Source organism: Canis aureus, chromosome 2, assembly GCF_053574225.1.
Source record: "Canis aureus isolate CA01 chromosome 2, VMU_Caureus_v.1.0, whole genome shotgun sequence".
NCBI classification, from domain to species: domain Eukaryota; kingdom Metazoa; phylum Chordata; class Mammalia; order Carnivora; family Canidae; genus Canis; species Canis aureus.
Genome location: NC_135612.1, coordinates 55,765,814 through 55,788,877, shown reverse-complemented (window position 1 = coordinate 55,788,877; position 23,064 = coordinate 55,765,814). Strand labels below are relative to the sequence as shown.

General features: G+C 37.6%; 2 protein-coding genes across 2 annotated transcripts in view; one reads left to right on the top strand and one right to left on the bottom strand.

Moving 5' to 3' along the window:
* HDGFL3 (HDGF like 3) overlaps nucleotides 1-23,064 on the top strand; it is an 81,644-nt gene that overhangs the window by 34,865 nt on the left and 23,715 nt on the right. The window contains exon 2 of the mRNA XM_077873926.1: nucleotides 17,214-17,290. Within this exon, the coding sequence (XP_077730052.1) occupies nucleotides 17,214-17,290 (77 nt within the window). The remainder of the gene's footprint in view (nucleotides 1-17,213; nucleotides 17,291-23,064) is intronic.
* The window catches only part of TM6SF1 (transmembrane 6 superfamily member 1), a 58,718-nt gene continuing 48,646 nt past the window's right edge, over nucleotides 12,993-23,064 (bottom strand). The window contains exon 11 of the mRNA XM_077873841.1: nucleotides 12,993-13,380. The gene's annotated coding sequence lies outside the window, so the exon portion shown is untranslated. The remainder of the gene's footprint in view (nucleotides 13,381-23,064) is intronic.

Here is a 23,064-nt window from a genome sequence, read left to right as displayed (position 1 = left end):
TTTTTTTTTTTTTTTTTTTTTTACTTTGAGTATGGTTGACACACAGTGTTACATTAGTTTAAGGCATACAACAGGGATCCCTGGGTGGTGCAGCAGTTTGGCTCCTGCCTTTGGCCCAGGGCGCGATCCTGGAGACCCGGGATCGAATCCCACATCGGGCTCCCGGTGCATGGAGCCTGCTTCTCCCTCTGCCTATGTCTCTGCCTCTCTCTCTCTCTCTCTCTGTGACTATCATAAATAAATAAAAATTTAAAAAAAAGGCATACAACATAGTGATTTGACAACTCTATACCATATGCTGAGCTCACTGCAAGTATAGCTACCACCTGTCACCATACAGCTCTATTACAGTATCATTGACTATATTCCCTGTGCTGTACTTTTTATTCCTGTGATTTACTCATCTCGTAACTGAAAACCTGGACCTCCCAACTCCCCTTCACTCTTTTTACCTGTCCCTTGATTCCCCTTCCTTCTGGCAATCTTCAGTTCTCTGTGTTTATCAGTCTGATTCTACTGTTTATTCATTGTTTTTTAGCTTTTACTTAGTATAATACCCTATAGTCCGTCTGTGTTGTCACAAGTGGCAAGATCTCATTCTTTTTATGGCTGAGTAATATTCCATTGTGCATATATACTATGTCTTTATCCATTCATCTATCAATAGACACTTGAGTTGCTTCCATATCTTGGCTATTGTAAGTAATGCTTGTCTATTTTAAGTAATAAACACAGGAGTGCATATATCTTTTCAAGTTAGTGTTTTCATTTCCTTTGGGTAAATAGCCAGTAGTGGAATTACTGGATCATATGGTAGTTCTATTTTTAATTTTTTTGAGGAAACCTCATAGTGTTTTCAACAGGGGCTGCACCAGTTTGCATTTTCACCAGCAGTGAACAAGGGTTCCTTTTCCTTCATATCCTAATACTTGTTATGTCTTGTCTTTTTTTATTCTGCCCATTCTGACAGGTGTAAGTGTATTTATTGATTTTTAAATTGAAATTAAAACAGACATCATGACTGTCATTAATTATGTGACTTCTCAGAGCACTGTGGGAGCCAGTGGGCTGGAAAACTACTATGTACAGAAGATTGGATCTAGCCTGGCTAATTTTCTCTGAAGTCTTATCTTTGTGCATTACTTGGTGTTAATCTTGACAGATCTCCCACCTTTGCTCTTTCTCTCTCTGATTTAGCTACTGTGTCTTTCCTCATTGTACTTATTTGAAGCTGTTTTGCCTCTACTCCGTGTTCAAAGCCATTTTGTGATGCTAGCAATGTTCCTGTCCCTTTGGATAAGGTCTTATAACTATTCTGGTCACTGTCTGCTAATGAAAAGCCCCCAAATCAGTTCTAGTCACAAGCAGACTAAATTCAATAATTAGTATGGTCAATTCTGTGTAATAATTTAAAAATTTAAACTTTATTTAAAGGCAAAATTTTTCTCTCCCAAAGAAGCCTATAACTCCTTAAAACAGCCTACTTAGTGGGAAAGAGGGGTTAACTATTTTTTCTGCCTCTACCTAACATACTGACTGCTCTTCCAGCATTTTTTAGCCCTTTAGGGACACAGTGGGCTAGAAGGTGGCAGGAAAATTCTTACTCAGTTGTAACTGTTGTGAGCTGGTGTTGATTCTGTTTGGACTTGGCAGCTGTTTAGAGCTGATTGACTAATGAACTCTTTTGTAGTTTCTTCAGAGCTACCCAATATTATCTTTAGCCACATAACACATTTCTCCAAAATTTAGTGGCTTAAAATAACACACATTTTTTATTTCTGTGGATCAAGAATATAGGTAGGCATGGCTTACCAGAACCCTCTTCCTCTATGTCTCTACAAGATCAGAGTCATCTTAAGGCTTGACTAGGGTAGATTTGCTTCCAGACTCACTTCAGTAATTGTTCACAAGATTCAATTCCTCATGCGGTAATGGCCTCATGGCCTCATTTCTTCATGAGCTATGGGCTAGAGCCTTCCCTTGGTAACCTTACCACATAGGCTTCTCTATAGAGCAACTCACAATATGGCATCTGGCTTCATTAGAGCAAGAGGGGAAGAGTTAAAAACATGAAAATGACAGTCTTTTGTAACCTAGTCTTGGAAATTACATCCTATCACTTTTGCCATATTTCATTCATCTGAGGAAAGTAACTAGATCTAGTGCACACTCAAAAAGAGAGGAGTACACAGGCCATGAATACCAGGAAATAAATATCATTGGGAGCCATTTTAGAAGCAGCCTACCATTCTACCACCAGTATTCCTGGGATTATCTCATCTTCACTTCTTTGATACAGGGAATTATATCTCTCTTCTAAGTCACTTATAACTCCCTCCTCCTTGAACATCTTTCTGCTTGGTCCCCTCACCTCCAGATGGCCCTCTTGAACAGGATTAAGACAACGTCTATACTATTATCTATCCATAGCTAATGGTGCATGGAAAATTTGCATCCTCTTCTGTAAGAAAATTTGGGAGAGGGGATCCCTAGGTGGCTCAGCAGTTTAGCACCTGTCTTTGGCCCAGGGTGTGATCCTGGAGTCCCAGGATCAGGTCCCACATTGGGCTCCCTGCGTGGAGCCTGCTTCTCCCTCTGCCTGTATCTCTGCCTGCCTCTCTCTCTCTCTCTCTCTCTCTCTCTCTCTCTTTCTCATGAATAAATAAATAAAATCTTAAAAAAAAAAATTGGGGGGAGTACATGCCAATCCCAGTGTAATCATCACCCATTTCAGTCTGCCACTAGAGCAACTACCAAAAAATCGGTACTCTTTCTCAAGATTTCTCAGTCTTGAGTCAATCACTGGTCTTCTGTGACTCCCTAGCTCTACAGTCAAACTCTTCCAGTGGTCTTGTTGAAGATTCTTTCCCTAGGTCAAGGCTTTTGGGGTAGGAGGGCCTTTTCTGAACTCTTTACCTCCAACTTTTTTTTGCTAGAGCTAAAGTTTACAAGGAATTTTGACCACATTCTTGGATCTGCAGCTAAAACTGACATTCAAGTAGTTCCATATTGACATTGTTTCATCTGCTGTTTGCCTTCTTCCTAATCCTTTGAAAGCATTTGCTTTGGGTGGTTGCCTACAGTCATTGTAACAAGAAAAATGATTACCAATTTATTAAGTCAAACAGTGGAACATAATAGAGAAGAAATGGGAGAAAGATTAATAAATAATGAGAAAGGGAAGGGAAGAAGATAGGAGAAAGCACTAGATACCTTATTTGGTTTCAGATTAGAATAAATAGGTAAATATTGTCTTAATGTTATCGTATAATTACTATTGTTTTAATAGTGTTCTTGAAATATTTGAGGTACTTATAGAATTAAAATTGAGATATTTGAGTTTAATTCATAGAATAAAAGTAAACATGAAGAGAGAAAAGAGGCATAAAAAGCCAAACATTATACTGGAAGCATAAATATTCTTCATTTAGACCTATAAATAAAATCCAACAATATAATGTTTGTAAGAAACTGACCTAACAGAAAATAGAAGGTAAAAATTATTCCCAAATTGGAAAGGTCTATTTATCAGATTTGAATACAACAGAAAAATGACAGTAATTTATATCAGACAAAATAGAATTCAAGTGGGAGGAAAGCAGACAGTGCATATCATTTTATATTGACAACATAAAGTCTGATGAAATTGACACCAAAAATAAAAGATGTGCCCAAATTGGCACAAGTTTTATGAACTGGATTCACAAGTATTCAAATTTAGTTTTACATGATTTTCTTTAAGTTTTTTGGTAGAGGAAGCAAGGTTTGGAAGATCTGGGTGAAGCAGTAAACTCTGTTTCTATTAAAATGTACTACAGGGGCACTTGGGTGGCTTAGTGGTTGAGCGGCTGCGTTTGGCTCAGGTCATGATCCAGGGCGTTGGGATCAAGTCCTGCATCAGGCTCCCTATGGGGAGGCTGCTTCTCCCTCTGCCTATGTCTCTGCCTCTCTCGGTGTCTCTCATAAGTAAATAAAATCTTTATAAATAAATACTTGAATGAATGAATGAACTATATAAAATTTTGTGTATAGCTACAGAAGTTTTCCTGTTGGAGGACCAGCTAAGAATCCTTGCTGGGGAAATGGGAAAGGCAAGATTAAAGTTTTACAAATATAGTTTCCTAGGAATTCAAACCAGGTTTGGAACTGGAGGCTCGTGTCACACCCCCTTTACGTTGGGAAAAGATGCTCTTTCTATCCAATCAGACAAGGTTCTCATGGGCTTACGGAGAAGTCGTCCTCAACTGACATAGATAGAAGAGTCTGAGAAGTTTAATTGTCTAGCTGTTCTTTACCTAATAAAAATTCCATTCTGCAGGTTTTGTTTTTGTTTTAAGTCAGATTTTCTGAGGCAATCTCTAAGCATTTATATACTTTTATTGATTTACTTTTTAAAAATAGTTAATATTTTGGTTTGTTTTTAATTTTAGGAGAAATGTAGTTTTGTAACACTACCATTCCTACTACCCTGATGTAATTAGCATTGATAGTTGGCAATGTATCCTTATGCTTATATAAGCGTTTGTATATATAGAGATATATACACACTCATAATTTGATGTAGTTAACATTTTCTAATCTGCAACTTGCTATTTTCACTTGTCTTGATATACTGCTATCTTTCCAAGTCAATACATATAGATCTTGGCTATGGATGTGCCTAGTATGGCTGTGGCATAATTTAATTAATCATTTCTATACTGATGGCCCATTAGTCGTTTCTTCTTTTGGCAGGAGAACTTTGGTGAACATCTTGGATTGTTTATCTTTACGTGCTCATGCTCTTCTATAGAATAGGTTGGTTCCTAGAAGTAGAATTGTTAGGCATGTGGTATGTATGTTTTTAATTTTATAATATATGAAATCATACCCACTTCTTAGATGTTTGTAGCAGTTCACATTTTGTTTATATAATCATTTATGTGGGTGCTGATTTCTCTACATTTACTGTTAAGCACATTTCTAGCTTAAGAAAATAATTCATTAAAACCACAAAAGTGATACAAGGGAAAATGTGAGAAAACTTTTTTATAGTCTTAGAATAGGAAAGACCTTTTAAGCAAGATACAAGCCCATAAGCCTTAAAGACAAAGATTAATAACTTTCACTATATAAAAATTAAGAATTTCTGCTGGCCAAAAAAATATTGCAGATGAAATCAAGACAAGTGATAAATGGGTAAAAAAACATTTGTAGGGATCCCTGGGTGGCGCAGCGGTTTGGCGCCTGCCTTTGGCCCAGAGCACGATCCTGGAGACCCGGGATCGAATCCCACGTCAGGCTCCCGGTGCATGGAGCCTGCTTCTCTCTCTGCCTCCCTCTCTCTCTCTCTCTCTCTCTCTCTCTCTGTGACTATCATAAATAAAAAAATAAAAAAAATAAAAATAAAAAAAACATTTGTAAAAAAGTAAAAAAAAAAAAAAACATTTGTAGCGTATGATAGAAAAAGGGTTGAGATATACACAAAATGAGCTTTTACAGATCAATAACAAAAGACCAACAACCCAATAGAAACATGACTATTGGATATGAAAAGCAGCTTATAAAAAACATAATACAAGTAACTCTGAACGTATGAAAAAATGCTCAACATCATCTATAATTAAGAAAGTACAAATTAAAACACCATTTTCACATAGCATATTGAAATAAGATATACTGCTAATCCCCATTATTAGTGAAGCTACAGGGATATAGGAACCCATATTATAGGTGGAAGTGTAATTGTTACAGTCTTTCTAATTGGCAGTTTGGTGGTTTTAAAAAATTCTTTTTGAATTGTTTTTAGCTAAAGTGTTGTATGTAATTTTACAAATCTACCTTTGCTTATAATAAAGTACAACAGTCTCCTTTCTCGTCTTAATTTATTGACTAGACAGTGTCTGTTAACTTCCTATCATAAGACACAAGGGTGTAACCAACTTGCTCTGCTACCTCGTATTCTCTCCCTTCTCCTCCTAACCTATTTTTACCAAAATATGAACATTTTGAACGTAACAGAAATGCTTAAATATGAACACCATATACCCACCTCCTGGATTCTACAATTAATATTTTGCTAGCTTTGTTTTATCACACTTCTATCCTTCTGGCATTCTCCATCCATCAAGTCATTTTATTTTTTATGTGTTTAAATTAATTTGCATATATTATTTCATCCTATACACTTCAGCATGCATAAAATTAACTAGAATTTAACATTTATTTACATTTTTGAGGAAAGTTGATACACATTGAATGTGTAAATCTCGTGTTTTGTAAGGTGAGTTGTGACACCATTATACACCTGTGTAACCCAAACCCTGTCAATATATGTGGTATTACCATCACCCCAGAAAATTTTCTCATGGTTCTTCCCAATCACTCACCACCCCTAAGTCCTCCAAAGTTAACACTGTTGAAATTTTTTTCACCATAAAGTAGCTTTTCCTTTTCTAGAACTTTATATAAATGGAATCATGCAGTATTCCACTATTATTTTATGTAAGACTTCTATCATTTAGTGTATTTTTAAGATTCATCCATGTTACTGTATCATTATCACTACATTCTTTTTTATTGTTGAATATTATTCCCTTGTATGAGTATACTACCGTTTGTTTAGCCACTCTCATGCTGATGAATGCCTGGGCTGTTTTCAGACTTGAGCTACTGTGAAAAAAAACCTGCTGTTGTACATCCTTGTACAAATCTTTATATGGACACATACTTTAATTTCTTTGGGGTCAATGCATAGAGTATTGTGACAGTTTGGTATGTTAAAAGATAATCACAATAGATTTCACTTCATACCTAATAGAATGGCTGAAATTAAAAGGCCTGGCCATACTAAATATTGGTTAGGATGTAGAGCAACCGGAGCTCTCATGTATTATTTGAGAGAACAATATGATAGAATAACCACTTTAGAAAATAGTCTAGCAGTTTCTCTCAGAATTAAACATTTACCTGTGCTTTACCCTGTAATCCTACTCCTGGGTATATTTATCCAAGAGAAGTGAAAGCATATGTCCAAAAAAAAAAAAAGTGCAAGAATGTTTATAGCAGTTTCATTCACGATAGCCAAACCTGGACACAATACAAATGTCCATCAGTACATCCACAGGTGAACAGCTGCAGTGGAAGATTACCTGGCAGTATAGAAGAATAAACTACTTATATATATGTAATTTATTGAGCAAGTGCCTGGGTGGCACAGTCAGTTAAGTGGCAGACTCTTGGTTTTGGTTTAGATCATGATCTTGGGGTCATGGGTTCAAGCCCTGTGTTGGGCTCCAAGCTCCCTGTGGAGTCTGCTTGAGTTTCTCCCTCTCCCTTTTTGCCTCTCCCTCCTTGTGCTCTTTCTCTCACTCTCTCTCTCTAAAATAAATAGATAAATCTAAAACAAAACAAAACATACACTGAGCAAAAGAAGCCAATAACCAAAGACTTCTTCCTTATTTACTTTTTTTTTTTTTTTTTAAGTTTGGGAACAGGCAAAACTAACCTGTGGTGATAGAAATCAGGAAAGTGGTTGCCTTTGGTGGGCAGGAAATTACTAGTAGGGAGTATGAGGAAACTTTCTGAAATGACTTAAATGTTATGTACTTGATTAGGTTTGGTTATATGGGTTTATGATGTATCAAATTATTATTATTAATTTAAAATGAGTATATTTCACTACATGTAAATTTTTACCTTGATAAAAGTGAACATAAACCCTAAGAATGAGTGTATTTTATACCTCTTCAAAATAGAATTCATGTGGACAGTTGCTTAGAAGACTGGGGACTGAGGGAGAGTTTAGGGAATATCCTTTATTTCTTACTATTCAACCTGAGTTTTTCCAATTGTCAGAGACTGGCTCTCCCTAAGGTATACTGAGGATGAAGGATGAGTCATAATACCCAACATATGCTCCTTCTCCAGAATCAGCAATACTAATGAGGGATGACAATAAATTATCTGTCCTATCCCTTCCATAGAGCCTACCACAATGTTAAAAACACTGCCTTTTAAGTATATCTCTACTTCTCAAAATTATTTATAATTCTTTTAAAGATAAAATTGTTGGGGTACCTGAGGCTTAGTTGGTAAAGTGTCTGCCCTTGGCTTAGGTCATGATCCCAGGGTCCTGTGATTGAGCCCCATGTCGGGCTCCTTGCTCAGTAAGGAGACTCCTTTTCCCCCTCTCTCTACTGCTCCCCCTTGCTTGTCTTGTGCTCCCTCTGTCAAATAAATAAAAAAAATTTTAAATGCTTTAAAGATAAAATTGTCAAAGTTTATGAAAGTTTTATGGAGTAAAAACCAAAATGTCTTTATAAAACTGCTCTTTCAGCTAATAGGAGGTGGTTTTTATATACTTAAAGATATTAGTGTCTAGTTTACTAGAGATTTTTTTGAATTGTTATTTTGGAAACTATTTCCATATAGTTATGTTTGTGATTCTTTAACAGAGTGTTACTTTCAAATATTAAATTGATGAATAACCTGTTTATTAAGCCAAATATAGTCACATTTTAAGAATTCTTTAACCTTTATCTTGTGCACATTTCCTTTTTCCATAATGTGCTTTCCTCTTACCCTGCAGTAAATCTTTTGACTCCTTTGTAGTACTCTCTTTATCTAAAGCCATTTTTATTACAACATCACAAGTTTTTTTTTTCCCTCTGTAACTTCACTTTATACACTTTGATGCCTAAAATAGTCTTTTTTTTCCCCTCTGTATTCTTTTCAATATTCTTTTCAGCTAGCCCCCCAAATCTTTCTTATTGGCATACTCAGACAAGTTTGCTTGTTATTCCTACTTTTTTTCTTAAGCATAGAGACTCCTTTATATTATAACTTCAGGGGATCCCTGGGTGGCTCAGCGGTTTGGCGCCGCCTTCGGCCCAGGGCATAATTCTAGAGTCCCGGGATCAAGTCCCACATCAGGCTCTCTGCATGGAGCCTGCTTCTCCCTCTGCCTGTGTCTCTACCTCTCTGTCTTTCTCTGTCTCTCACGAATAAATAAATAAAATATTTAAAAATATATAGAGAGAGATTATAACTTCAGAACAATTTTTCTTAGTAATCTACTATTGATGCTTTCTCTTCTCTATCTTAGTTGGGATCTCTAATTCTCTCCCTTTGTGAGTGAGACTTCTTCAGGTCTTAAGAAACCTTGGTCCCCAAGGAATATTTATTATGTACCTCCCATGTAGCAGGCACTGCTTTAGGCAGTTGAGCAACTGCTGTGATGAGGAACACGTTTCCCCTGCATAGGGATTATATTCTAATGTGAAGAGGCAAACAAAATACTCAGTGTCAGGACAATTCTCAGAATAAAAATAAAGCAGAATAAGGAAATAGAGAATGACAGGGGAAGAGGTGCCATTTTTAATTGCGTTGTAAGGAAGTGTCTCCGATGAGGCACTCTTTAAGCAGAGTTGAACAAAGTAAGGGAATAGGCCTGGGGGCACTTCTGAGAGAAAAGGCGTTACTGGAGGAGAGAGCTTGGGTATCTTTGTTTACCCTTCTGGCTCTTAGGACTCCTCACCCTCCACTCTACCCTCACCTTCACCTACTGTGTGGACTACAATGAATGAAACCGTTAAGCTACCACACTTAGAAATTTGAGCCACAGTGTGGAACTCCTTGCCCCCAGTATCCTGATTAGATTCCCTGGTGTTGGTGCCTTTCTGTGTTCTCATCCCTTCTCATTCACCCTATTGCTGAGAGAAGGATCCCTACCGTATAGTTATGGGACTGCCTCAATGTGTATCTGGACAGATGAGACAGACCACAGCTTATTAATTACATACACTCACATCCCAGAGGAATAGGACACCACGTGCCACACAGGGCCATGCGGGAATGGCACTGACGAAGAAAGTGAACAACCAGCAGGTGGGCTTTGTAGTGTCTAGAGCAGGGCTCCCATAGAACAATGTGGGTGGCTTTTTCGAATAATGTGGTCGGCTTGCAATATTGAGCTTCAGACCTTACACCACAATCTGAGCCAAATAATTTGTTTCCCAGGGAGTACTCTGATCTCAGCAGCATCACAAGAGTTCTCAGAGAGGGTCACTTGATTATATTAGGACAGGAACTTAGAAATTTGAGAATAATGAATAATGGCTTCAAGTTATAATGTTTTAAATTAACACAGATGATAGTAACTCAACTTTTTTTTTTAAGAACCCTTAACTTTTTTTTTTAACCCTTAACTATTTAGCGAGGAACTTTTGTTTGTTTAAAAACAAATTTAAGGATATGATAGCACAAAGTCTAGGAAGTTATTCTAGTGAAATATGGTATCTGCTAACTATGCTGATTTTCTGAGAGTAAGGAGTACCTCCCTGTTTTTTTTAAACCATATCTTGTTAGCAATAGACAGGATACTCCAACACCAATTTGTAATTTAACAGAGAAAACCAAATTCTGGTTTTGTATTAATAAGTATTAGTGGATTTTTAAGCTCACCCTTTTTAATCTTTATGAGTAAGTCATAAAAACTGAGCCAGCTATATCAAAATGACAAAAATAACAAGTTTTGGCGAATATGTAGAAAAAAGGGAACGCTTATACCCTGTTGCGGGAATGTAAATGCAGACACTATGAAAAACAGTGAGGAGCTTCCTCAAAAAACTAATAGAAATATTGTACAAGCCAGCAATTCCACTGCTGGGTATTTATCCAAAGAAAATGAAAATACCAATTTGTAGAGATATATGCATCCCTGTTTATTGTAGCATCATTTATAAAGCCAAATATAAAAGTAATCTAAATATTTGTCAATAGATGATTTGATTAAGATTTGGTATATGTATACAGTGGAATATTGTTCACCCATAAAAAAGATGAAACCTTGTCATTTGTGACAACATGAATGGAGCTAGAAGGTATTAATAAGTGAAGTAAGCCAGAGAAAGACAAATACTATATGATTTCACTTGTTTTTTTTTTAATTTTTTATTTTATTTTATTTTATTTATGATAGGCACACAGTGAGAGAGAGAGAGGCAGAGACACAGGCAGAGGGAGAAGCAGGCTCCATGCACCGGGAGCCCGATGTGGGACTCCATCCCGGGTCTCCAGGATCGCGCCCTGGGCCAAAGGCAGGCGCTAAACTGCTGCGCCACCCAGGGATCCCCTATGATTTCACTTGTATGTGGAATCTAAAAAGCAAATGGACAAATTCCAGAAACTTATAAAATTGAAAAACAAAACGGAGACTCATAGATAGAAGAAACTGTTGGTTACAAGACTAAGGAGGGGTAGAAGATGGGGCAGACAGAATAGATGAAGAGAACTGAAAGGTACAGATTTAGTGATAAGTCATGGGATGTAGAGTCCCTAATATTGTGGTGACTCTCTGTGGTGACAGATGGCAACAAACTGTGTGGATCATTTCATAATATATAAAAATGTTGACAGATATGATGTACACGAGAAACCAATAGGATATTGTATGTCAGTTGCAGTTCAATTAAAAAAAACTGAACCAACTTTGGCAACATTTTTAGACTATTTGCAGTTTTATAGTCCAAAGCAAATAAACTTTCCTTTCTACAAACCTACAGCTTTCAATATTCATCTGGGTTTTATCCTCCTTAATCCTTTCCCACATGCTGGAACAACCCAGGTGCTTGACTTCAAGTACAAAACTAATCTTTTCCCTTTAATAAGCACAAATACATCCCATTACCTTGCCTACCTGGTTATACTTCTGTGCCATTATTGTTAGTAGTCTCAATCTCCATATTTATCATTTTAACAAAGTAACCTCTGTTTCACAGAAAGTCAGTTATTTGAGGAATTATTGTCATAAACACTGTTTCAGCAAACCATCAAAGCTTATGGACAAATATAATGCACATATTCTTTCTCTGCCTTCTTAGAGTAGCAAAAATAGTCACTACATAACACATAAAAGTTAAAATTCTATGTATTTTTTTTAATTCTATGTATTTTAAAACTACACATGGTTACCAATGTTTCAGTATTCTATTTTATTTAGAAATTATTCAAGGATGCAAAGATTATCCATTAATTAATTCAATTCAATACTAGTCCAACATCCTAAAGTTAATGATTGGAAATTAAGTTTATTTATTTATTTTTTTTTTGGAAATTAAGTTTAATCTAACATACCACAGAATCTAATTATTGTTGATATAGAAAAGTTTGTCAGAAATATAGTTCATTTACGTTTTCTTTAATCTTTAACATTATGTGGAAGTAATAGTAGCCTGTTAGTAAACCTGTTTAAGAAGTTCCAATGTAGGGATCCCTGGGTGGCGCAGCGGTTTGGCGCCTGCCTTTGGCCTAGGGCACGATCCTGGAGACCCGGGATCGATTCCCACGTCGGGCTCCCGGTGCATGGAGCCTGCTTCTCTCTGCCTGTGTCTCTGCCTCTCTTTCTCTCTCTGTGACTATCATAAATAGATAAAAATTTAAAAAAATATTTAAAAAAAAAAGAAGTTCCAATGTAATAAGTCTCGTCATGAGAAAATAAACCCAAATTTTACTTAAAAAAATAAAACATTTGCTTATATTACATTCTACAATGATTAAATCCAGACAACGTTGTTTTTTTTTTTTTCAAAGTTGTTTTTACACCAAAATTATCAACCAGTCTGATTTGTTCATTTTGATTACTGAAATTTGGAATTTTTTTTTTTTTTTTATACAGATGCCTCTGACCTATTAGCTTCTGGGAGAAGGATGTTTTTCTTAGAAGGTCACCACACTTAATATAACACAATACTCTTTTAATAAAAAATAGAAATGTTGGGGCACCTGGGTGGCTCGGCCGGTTAAGCATCTATCTGCCTTTCGCTTGGGTCATGATCCCAGGGTCCTGGGATGGAGCCCTGTGTCAAGCTCCCTGCTCAGTGGGGTATCTGCTTCTCCCTCTCCCTCTTCCCCTTTGCCTCCCCCTGCTTGTGCTCTCCCTCTCTCTCAAATAAATACAATCTTTAAAAAAAAATGAAATGTTGATATTTTATACATTTTAAAACATTAGGAAAGCAATCCTGCATTGGTGCATTTTTGCAATCTCAGTGCAAAAATCCTACGATATGGTGGGACTTATATTAATCACAAGAAATGAAGGCAATCCACCCACAGGAACAACAGTAAGAGGATGAAAAGTCTTATAATGTATGTATTTCGAAATCAGCTGGAGGCTTCTTAAAACACTTAACTCCCAAGGTGTCTAAGTCAGTTGGCCAGGGTTCTGCACTGAGAACTAGCATTTCTAATGAGTTCCAAGTAACACTAATGGTGAAGGTCCAGGGATGAAGCTCTGAGGTTTCCTAGGAAATAAGAGGTTACCTGCCTCCCTCCCATAGGGCTGTAGACTTGTAGACTCAAGGGATAGAAGCTTGGTTTCCATCTGACATCCTCTGAGTATCTCTGCAATGATCAAAGCAGACAAATAAATAAAGAACAATAAGGCTACCAAATTTAAAGTACTGTACATTCACTTTTCTTTCCCCCTGAGGATTCTTAGTTTATATTAGATTTTTATATTTCCTTATATTATATATTAATATAAGGAAACCTTATATATATATAAATGTGCATATTTTTACATATTTTTTGTTTATATTAGATTTTTCTAAGTTGTATTAGTATCTCTAAATCAATAAAAAGAGCTCTTTTAAGAAAATTAGATCAAATTTATTAGGACCCTCTCCCAAAGTAGAAAAATGTTTCAAAATCACAGAAGGAGGGATAAAATATGCTATTTCAAGTACAAACAGAGAGAGCTTATGACTTCAGGTCTAAAACTTAACTACAGGTTAAAGGAAACAGAATACACACATTCACTGATCTAGGTCTCCAAAGGGCTTTTCTTCTAGTAGAAGCAAGACATTCTTCTACAAAGTAAAACACTAATATACCAGACTCTTTGCCATGTCATATTCAAAAGACAAGAGGTCACCATATCATCTTGTAATGGGGAATAACACATTGGCTGTGTGCAAACCAGAATCAAAACCAAAAATAGGGGCAGCCCAGGTGGCTCAGCAGTTTAGCACCGCCTTCAGCCCAGGGTGTGACCCTGGAGTCCTGGGATCGAGTCCCATGTTAGGCTCCTTGCATGGAGCCTGCTTCTCCCTCTGCCTGTGTCTCTGTGCCTCTCTCTGTGTGTGTCTCTCATGAATAAATTAATAAAATCTTTAAAAAAACCCAAAAAAACAAAAAACAAAAATAGCCAAAAACTAGAAACAAAAGTAAAAATACAAAGTACAAAATCAGGAAAACAGAAACAGTGAAAAAACAAAACCAAAAAAACCCCTGAAAATAAAGTTCTGTTGCCACTTGCTATCATTATAGGAGCCAAAAAACAGTGCCTGGGAGGAACACTTTTCTTTTTTTTTTTTTTTTTTTTTAAAGATTTTATTTATTTACTCAGACGCAGAGAGAGAGAGAGAGAGAGGCAGAGACACAGGCAGAGGGAGAAGCAGGCTCCATGCAGGGAGCCCAGTGTGGGACTCGACCCTGGGACTCCACCCAGGATCACACCCTGAGCCACCCAGGTGTCCTGAGAGGTACTTTTTAATTGGTTCAGGAAGGTGTATATACTTGAACAACTTGTTATTCCAAAATTGCCAAAGTATAAATTCGAAAGAGTTAAAAACAAGACTCTCAATAAAATGCAGTGAGTACATGTCAACACATTATTTAATACCTTTCTTGTGGAACCAGCATGGTGGTAAGGCCCATTCTACTATTTTTGACAGTATTTATTACAGGGGCACAAACTCACATATTCCAAGGGGCCAGGTAAGCAATATGAGTAAGGAACGCAGGCATTTACAACACCATCAAGAGAGTGGTGGGTATGTAACATACCGAGGGCACATATTTTGTGTAAAGGTGGCACATACTTTGTCTAAAGGGCACATACTATTGAAAATGTTGGCGAATTGTTGCCTTGTGGGAATGCTTGCTTATCCTTGTCTTTAAGTTTCTTTTTTCGGAAACTATTAATCTGGATTTTAATGTGAATCTTCTCATTTTAAAGTGTTGGAACTAATTTACTTTAAAAAACAAAACACTGTATGAGCCAAACAGAACTTACCTTTAGGCCAGAAATTGCCCAAGGGCCATCACTCTGCAACCTCTGCACTAGATATTACTTATGTAACATTATAGTAAATGAAAAGTTTAACCAAAAGTTGTATTTCTTTTGGAAAGAAAATTTTAAAAGATGTCTTTTTGAACTGTTTACTTTTAGTTATTTTATAAGAGTGACAAAAACTTGATGTGGTGGTGTTTTGTCAGATGGTATGCTTACCACATACTTAACATGCATTGCCATTTTAAGTTCTATTTTTTCTCCATTAAAAATCTAGTTACCTGCTTTCTGGAGATCTGTTTCACAGTAATGTGAATATCATTACTACTGAACTATACATTTGAAAATGGCTAAATTAGAAAATTTTATGTCATGTTTTTCACCATATATTATCTCACACACATTATTGGATGTTTAATGAATTGATTCAAATGAAATTAATTCATTTTAAATTGTTTTTGTTAGGGTAGTATTGAATGTAACACCCACAAGGTTTTCACAGAAGTTATATAGTAGGTAACAGGAAAAAGCTTGGAGACAAGGAAATACTTCTGAAGGCTACTATAGTGGCCATGTTGAAAGAGCATAAGAACTTGTTTAAGGAACGAAATTCACTAAGAGAATGGTGATCAATTTAAGAGACCTTTCTGGAGCTGAACTGGGAGAATTAGGTGAAAAACTGAATACGGGGCTTGAGGAAATAACTAACAAGATTAAGGTTTGTACCAGTAATTAAGATAGTAAACAAAAACAGGGGAAATTAATTTAGTTTTTGACAAGCCATGGTATTTTAGGACTTGAAGGAAATCTAGAAGTCACCAACTGCACCCACCACATTTGAGAGATGTGAAAGTCAAGGCCCCAAGATATGAGGTAATACCTTTGCTATCACAGTTTAAATCAGAAGCAGGACTTAACGTTTTCTAGACTTGAAGTTCATCTTTCCTCTGTACACAGAGTGTCTACTCTGACGTGAACGTGCGGTAGTGTAATCTGCAGGCTGCTGCCCTGTGTGAGGAAAGGAGGCCTATGGGTCTCCTCAGGAGACAAGCCCTGTTTCTTGCTCTCTCAACTGCAGGTGTGCCTCTCCTCCTCTTCGTAGCCTTTTCTTTGATTTTGGCAGCTTAAAGACCTGTAAATGCATGTGGTTTGTAGACATTGGCAGTTACATGCCTGCAGTTCAACATAATCCTGTCAGAATTATAGGAGTTCAAAGGAAAGGCTGGAGCTGCTTGTGAGTCAAGGGCCATTTCCTGAAACACTGTAAGGAATTATGAATATGCCTGTATAATAGCTAAGGAATTTCAACTTTACCTTATTAGAGGTTCTCAACCCCAGCTATATATAAGAGTCAGTAGGTCTCTGGGGGAGCATGGAAGTGTATATTTCTTTAAGTTCCAGAGGTTTCATATGCATAGCTAAAAATGCTATAAGCAATAAGAAGCTATAGAAGGATATGAAGCAAGAAAGTGAGATAATCAAATGTGCATTTTAAAAGGTGATTCTAGAGGTGCCTGGCTGGTTCATTCGGTTGGGCATCAGACTCTTGATCTCAGCTCAGGTCTTAATCTGAGGGTTCTGAGTTTGACACCCATGTTGGGCTCCATACTGGAGTCAAGCCTATTTTTAAAAGAATTAAAAATTTTTAAAAAGGTAAATTCTAGCTTAAATGGGAGAGAGAGACTTGCGGTAGTCTAGGCAAGAGTTGATAATTTTTAATGACAATATATTCCATCAAGTTAATTTTCCATAATCTCTATGATGCAACACATTTCTGGGTGTGTGTGTGTGTGTGTGTGTGTGTGTGTGTGTGTAAAAATTCACTTATCTCCAAAGTGTATCTTTTTATGTTTTTTTGTTGATACTTTTTAAAATTTCACTAGGACAGACTCCCAGCAGTAATTTTATTAAGTCAAAAGAAATGAGTAGTTTTGGCTCCTGATTATAAATTACCACAATGGTTATAATCAATTTATAGTGTTACTCTCCATGTGATGGATCAAATATGAACTTTGGAATCATTTGTAAGGTTCAAAAAAAATATTGGAATTTTGATTAGAATAATTTTATTTTGAAATTATCAGAACAATGTTTATATCATGTTTATGCTATTTTTACATGATTTAGATGAATATTTAATAACTAAATTTGTCTTTCACAGATTGATGAACTCCCAGAGGGAGCTGTGAAGCCCCCAGCAAACAAGTATCCTATCTTCTTTTTTGGCACCCATGAAACGTAAGTCAACAAACAACTTAAAGCTTCAAGAGCTCTAATTTGGCTCTACCAGACTATATTGTTTATACCTGATCTATAACATTTTATATGTTCTTAAAAGGATCACAATTATATAAAATTACCGAGCTTAATAATGTATTTTTCTTAATGTGAAGATTTTTCATTCATTTTGCTTTTGAATGTTCTTTCTGTGTAAATGTTGGACATCACCCAGAATCTCCTTTAGGACACTTTTAAGTCCTAGAGTAGTCTCCTTACTACTCTCAGTGATTCCTTTCCCCGGTTTTGTATAGTTCCCATTTATATTTTGTACAATAAAGTTATGTTGTCTCAGGCTTTTTCAATTTGTTGAACCCTGAAGCAAACATACCAACTTAATAAGGTTCTAACATTTTATTGGTTAAAGTGCAGACTAAACTGTTAAGTAAAGGAACCTGAAAATACAGTGTCTCATATAATACAGAAATTTCTTTCTTTCTTTTGAAACAGTCCAGAAATGGGCAAGTAGATCAAGGAGGGTAGGCTACTCTGCTCTAGGGACCCAGGTTCCTTCTGGGTCAGTCACATAGTCCTGCCTTTCCCTGGAGTGTTGCCCTTGCCTGCTTATTTAAAAACAAACTGACAAAACAGGGCTTAGCAACATCTGTGCAGCTTCCAGGTAGAGGGAAGGGGGAAAGAGAAAACATGAAGAACAAGAAACTTCTTTTTTTTTTTTTTAAGATTTTATTTATTTATTCATGAGAAACCCAGAGAGAGAGAGAGAGAGAGGCAGAGACACAGGCAGAGGAAGAAGCAGGCTCCATGCAGGGACCCCGATGTGGGACCCGATCCTGGGTCTCCAGGATCATGCCCTGGACTGAAGGCAGGCGCTAAACCGCTGAGCCACCCAGGCTGCGCAACAAGCAACTTCTTTGTAAGGAGATGACAAGGAAGGTGCACATATCACTTACACTTTCATTATTCTTTGCAGTGGCAAAAACTCAGTCATGCGACCACATGTTACTGTAAGGAATTGGGAAACCTAGTCTCTAGCTGGGCAACTTAAATAGGGAAAAAGCTGGAAATAGTAATCCATAAATAAAAGACAGAAGATGGTAGATCCTAGGAGATGGTTGGCAGTCTTGACACAATAAAAATGTGTATGGTCAGTCACAACAAGGACATAAATGGAATAGGAATTGCATATGTGCGGAAAGCTAAAAACTACTATGAAGTCTCACAAGTCTTCAAATTCAGGGTCATCCCATATGTTCATTTGAATATAGTAGAGCCAGGCATGAATTTTTTTTCTTAGCTTGTTGTCTCTGCAACTCTGACCTTTTCGCCTGGGTGGCTCATTTGGTTGAGTGTCTGATGCTTGATTTTGACTCCAATCATGATCTCAGGGTCATGAGATTGAGCCCTGTGTTGGGCTCCATGCTCACCACAGAGTCTGCTAGAGAGTCTCTCTCTCCCTCCCCCAACTTGTGCTCTCTCTCTAAATAAAAATAAATCTTTTTTAAAAAAATAAAAATTTTTAAAAAGAGAGAAAAAGAGCTAACCAGGAGAGAGAGCCCTTAAGACATATTTATTTCTTGGCTTCATGTAAGAAATAGTTGTGTTTCTTTCAGAAAGTTGGTTTTATTTTCTTTTGTTTTAATTTTTTTATTTATTTATTTATTTATTAGTCACAGAGAGAGAGAGAGAGAGAGAGAGAGAGGCAGAGACATAGGCAGAGGGAGAAGCAGGCTCCATGCACCGGGAGCCCGACGTGGGATTCGATCCCGGGTCTCCAGGATCGCGCCCTGGGCCAAAGGCAGGCGCCAAACCGCTGCGCCACCCAGGGATCCCTATTTTCTTTTGTTTTTATTGAATAGACACTGTGTACATACTATGCACCTTACCATGTTTTCCTCCTTAGAGTGCTAGAGAGCTTAAAGATAAATGTTTTACCTATAAGGGTAAAGGGCTTTATGATACATATTTTTCTATTTGCCTCATTCCTTTTTCCATGTTAATCTGTACCATTATTTTGCTTTTTTCTCTAGGACCTGTTTCCAAATGATTTGAATGTATTTCTGGGACCAGGCAGGATTTAATAAACAAGATTATCACATTTCCACTATATAGGACAAATCAACCATTTACTAATATTATGTGGTCATTTTTATTTACTTAGTAAACATTTTCTAGGCATTCCTTAAAGCACTATAAATAACGAGCTTGCCACCTAGTGTATTGCTGGTGAATGTAACAGGATCATTTCAGTGAACAATGTGAAGGGTTTCACAGAGCTGTTTCTTATAGCATCCTTAATATAAGCCAATGGTAGTATTTCCAATGCTCAATTCACTAAGGGCAGTTCCACCACGGAACAGTATAATATAGTCCATATGTGAGTTTTTTGCTGGTTTGATCATCCAAAAGTAGATTTTGAAACATCTGGAGGAAAATGAACTTCATAAAACCTGCCATAAGTTTGCTTCAGCAGAGCATTTATTAGGTACTGGGTGTCCCTGCCCCTAAGACTGTATGCCTTAGGAGGTACCTAGTGTTCAGCCTCTCTGGAGGCTGACTTGGGGGTGGGGCATGCTTGCTCCAGGGGACACACTGCTTAGCACAGTGCCTGGCCAATGGTAAATGTTCAAAATAATAGCTGTTGGATGAATTTAAGTTAAATTAAGTTGAAATGAAATATATGAAAGGGGGGAAAAGTATATGAAAGGTGAAGAACTTAACAAGAAAGCTGTGTGCAGGTCAGCCAGAGGAACACCCCCAAGCAGACAAGAATTTTCCTCAGACCATGGCCTTGAATTTATCCTAAAGCACAAATAGGTAATTGGAGCCCTCAAATTCTTCTGCTCTGTGTAACTTAACCCCAGCAGTTTTAGTCTGGACAATTTTCAAGGCAGTCTTGGCCAGGAAATAAATAAATAAATAACATCCTTAGAGCATGAAGCTTTGAAAAATTTTATTTCCTGGCCTATGCTTTAAGATTTGTGAAACATGCAGGAAAGTTAACCAATTGATTGAGAGATTTGATCTGTGGAATTATCTTTCTATAATCTAGGAAAAAACAAGGTTGTGTATCAAAAATAAGTTGTTTTATTTATTTATTTATTTATTTATTTATTTATTTATGATAGTCACAGAGAGAGAGAGAGAGAGAGGCAGAGACACAGGCAGAGGGAGAAGCAGGCTCCATGCACCGGGAGCCCGATGTGGGATTCGATCCCGGGTCTCCAGGATCGCGCCCTGGGCCAAAGGCAGGCGCCAAACCGCTGCGCCACCCAGGGATCCCCAAAAAAAATAAGTTGTTTTAGAACAGTTCATTCAGGGCTCTTGTTTCCGGCAGCAGCTAACATGCCCATCTGAACCACGAACCCTGTCTTCTGTGGCATCATGAGAGTACAGGCCAGCCCTGATTAGCAGCCAGAGCTATGTGAATTCCTACACACAGAGTCAAATGCTGGAGAAAGGTCAAAAACCTTAGTCTAATAATACATGACAAACTTCTCTAAAAGTAAAATGGACATACCGAAGTCCATTTCTTTCTCATGTTCTGTTTGTCAAGCAAGACAGTGATATGCCTTTGATTAAAATGTCCAGTAACCTAATAAATTATGCCTGGATTCAGAGAGATAGAATCCTGTCGAACAGGCAATTAAAGGTCAAGAGAGTTTTGGTGGTTGGGGTCAGAAAGCTTCCCCAGGTATTTTCATCAACTTGGAAGTTTTTTATTAGCTAGGCGATGAAGAGTCAGTACTAAGAACCAGTCAGAAAATGGAATTTATAAAGATCAAGAGTGAACTGTTAACTTACAGTCTCAGACCTTCCTCTGAGTTCCAGAATCACCTCTCCAAATGCCAACTTGACCTCCTCACTTGGATGTCAAACCAGGATCTCAACTTCACAGCTAAAGCCGAGCTTTTCACCTTCAAGTCTTATTCTCTCAAAAATCTTTCAGTTCAGCAAATGCCAACTCCATTCTTTCAATTTCTCAGTCTGACACCCTGGAGACAGACTCACCTCCTCCCTTTCTCTCACGTGCCATCGCCAGCCCATTAACAGTCACATCGACTCTTTCTTGAGCATGAATTCAGAATCCAGCAGCTTCTCACCCACTATACCTCTTACAGCCTGGCCCGAGTCCTCATCCTTACTTCAGCAGTCTGGTTTGTCTCCTGCCTCTTTCTTTCTTTTTTCTTTTAAGGTTTTATTTATTTATTCATGAGAGACACACAGAGAGAGGCAGAGACATAGGCAGAGGGAGAAGCAGCCTCCATGCAGGGAGCCTGATGTGGGACTCAATCCCGGACTCCAGGATTACACTCTGGGCCAAGGGCAGGCACTAAACCGCGGAGGCACCCAGGCCTCTCCCTCTCCTGCTTCTTCCTATGGTGGTACCCACTTCAGTCTCTTTTCAGCACAGCAGCCAGGATGCACCTATGAAAACACAAATTGTCACTTCTCTTCTCAAACCTCTCATGGTTTCCAATCTGACTCTGAGCCTCAGTAGCAGCCTTCAAGGCCCACATGATCTGTGCTCCCACCAGGTCCCCACTCTGACCTCTCCTCCTGCTCTGCCCTCACTCCTCTCACTCTAGCCACCCCAGCCTCTTCCTTCTTAAACACAGCAAGCACTTCCACCTCAGGGCCTGTTGCACTTGCTCCTCCTGAAGTCTGCTCCCCTCTCCTGCTCTCCCCCTGGGGGACCGCAGGACTTAACTCCCTCCCTGCCTGTGCTTGGTGGATGCTCCCCTCTCTCAGGGAGGCCTTCCATGATCCATATATCTGAAATTATCAAATCCACTCTCAATCTTACCATCCCCTTTCTCTGCTTTATTTTAGCACAGGGTACTATGTTTTTTCTTTTGTTTGTCCAAGCCCTACTTGCACTCCTAGAACGTGTGCTCCATGAGGTTAGAGATCCTCATCTGTTGGTTCCCTGCGGAACCCACAACAGCTCAGCAGTGTCTGACACATTATAGATGTGTGTTCAGATTTGTCAAACAGAGTAATATAGGAATGTTTCAAATGTAAGCTTCTTGGGTGTCATTCACCAGGTTAATATATTATAGGTAATAATGCTGAAGACTCTAGTTTGAATGCTCAGATCTATTAGCTAGTCCCAGGATTTATTCAAACTCATTTTCTTTTTCTGGTTGTGGTTAAGTTAGGATAAAGTTTAAATTGTCTAACCTTCTGTCTGTTTGCTACTTCTGATTGTTTTCTTGTTTGTGCCTCATTAATCACTAATATGATTTTTTAATTTATAGAATAATGAATAAATGTACTAATGTGATACATAGAGTTAGTCATTTTTTTAATCCAGTATTTATATTTTTACTGTAAGTCTCACAAAACCCTAACCTATGGAAGATTAGCATAAATAAGTCTTAGTTTAAGATGATGATTTAAGTGATCAGCATTTGGACATCTTTAAAATTTTATGTGTAACTAAAAATCCATTTTAAAACAAAAAATAAATTGGTAATTTAAAAGTAAAATCAAAGTAGCACACTCCAGAGTTGCTGGCTTACATAGCCAGGTATCTGTTTTTTTAAGCCTAGAAGCATATGTGTAAACTTTTTTAAAAGTTTTTATTTTATTTGAGAGAGAGCATGAACAGGAGGAGGGGCTGAGAGAGAGAGAGAAAGAGGGAGAAACAGGCTCCCCACTAAGCAGGGAGCCCACTTGGGCCTCCATTTTAGGACCCTGAGATCATGACCTGAGCAGAAGGCAGACACTTAACTGACCAAGCAACCCAGGCACCCCATTTACGTAAACTATTT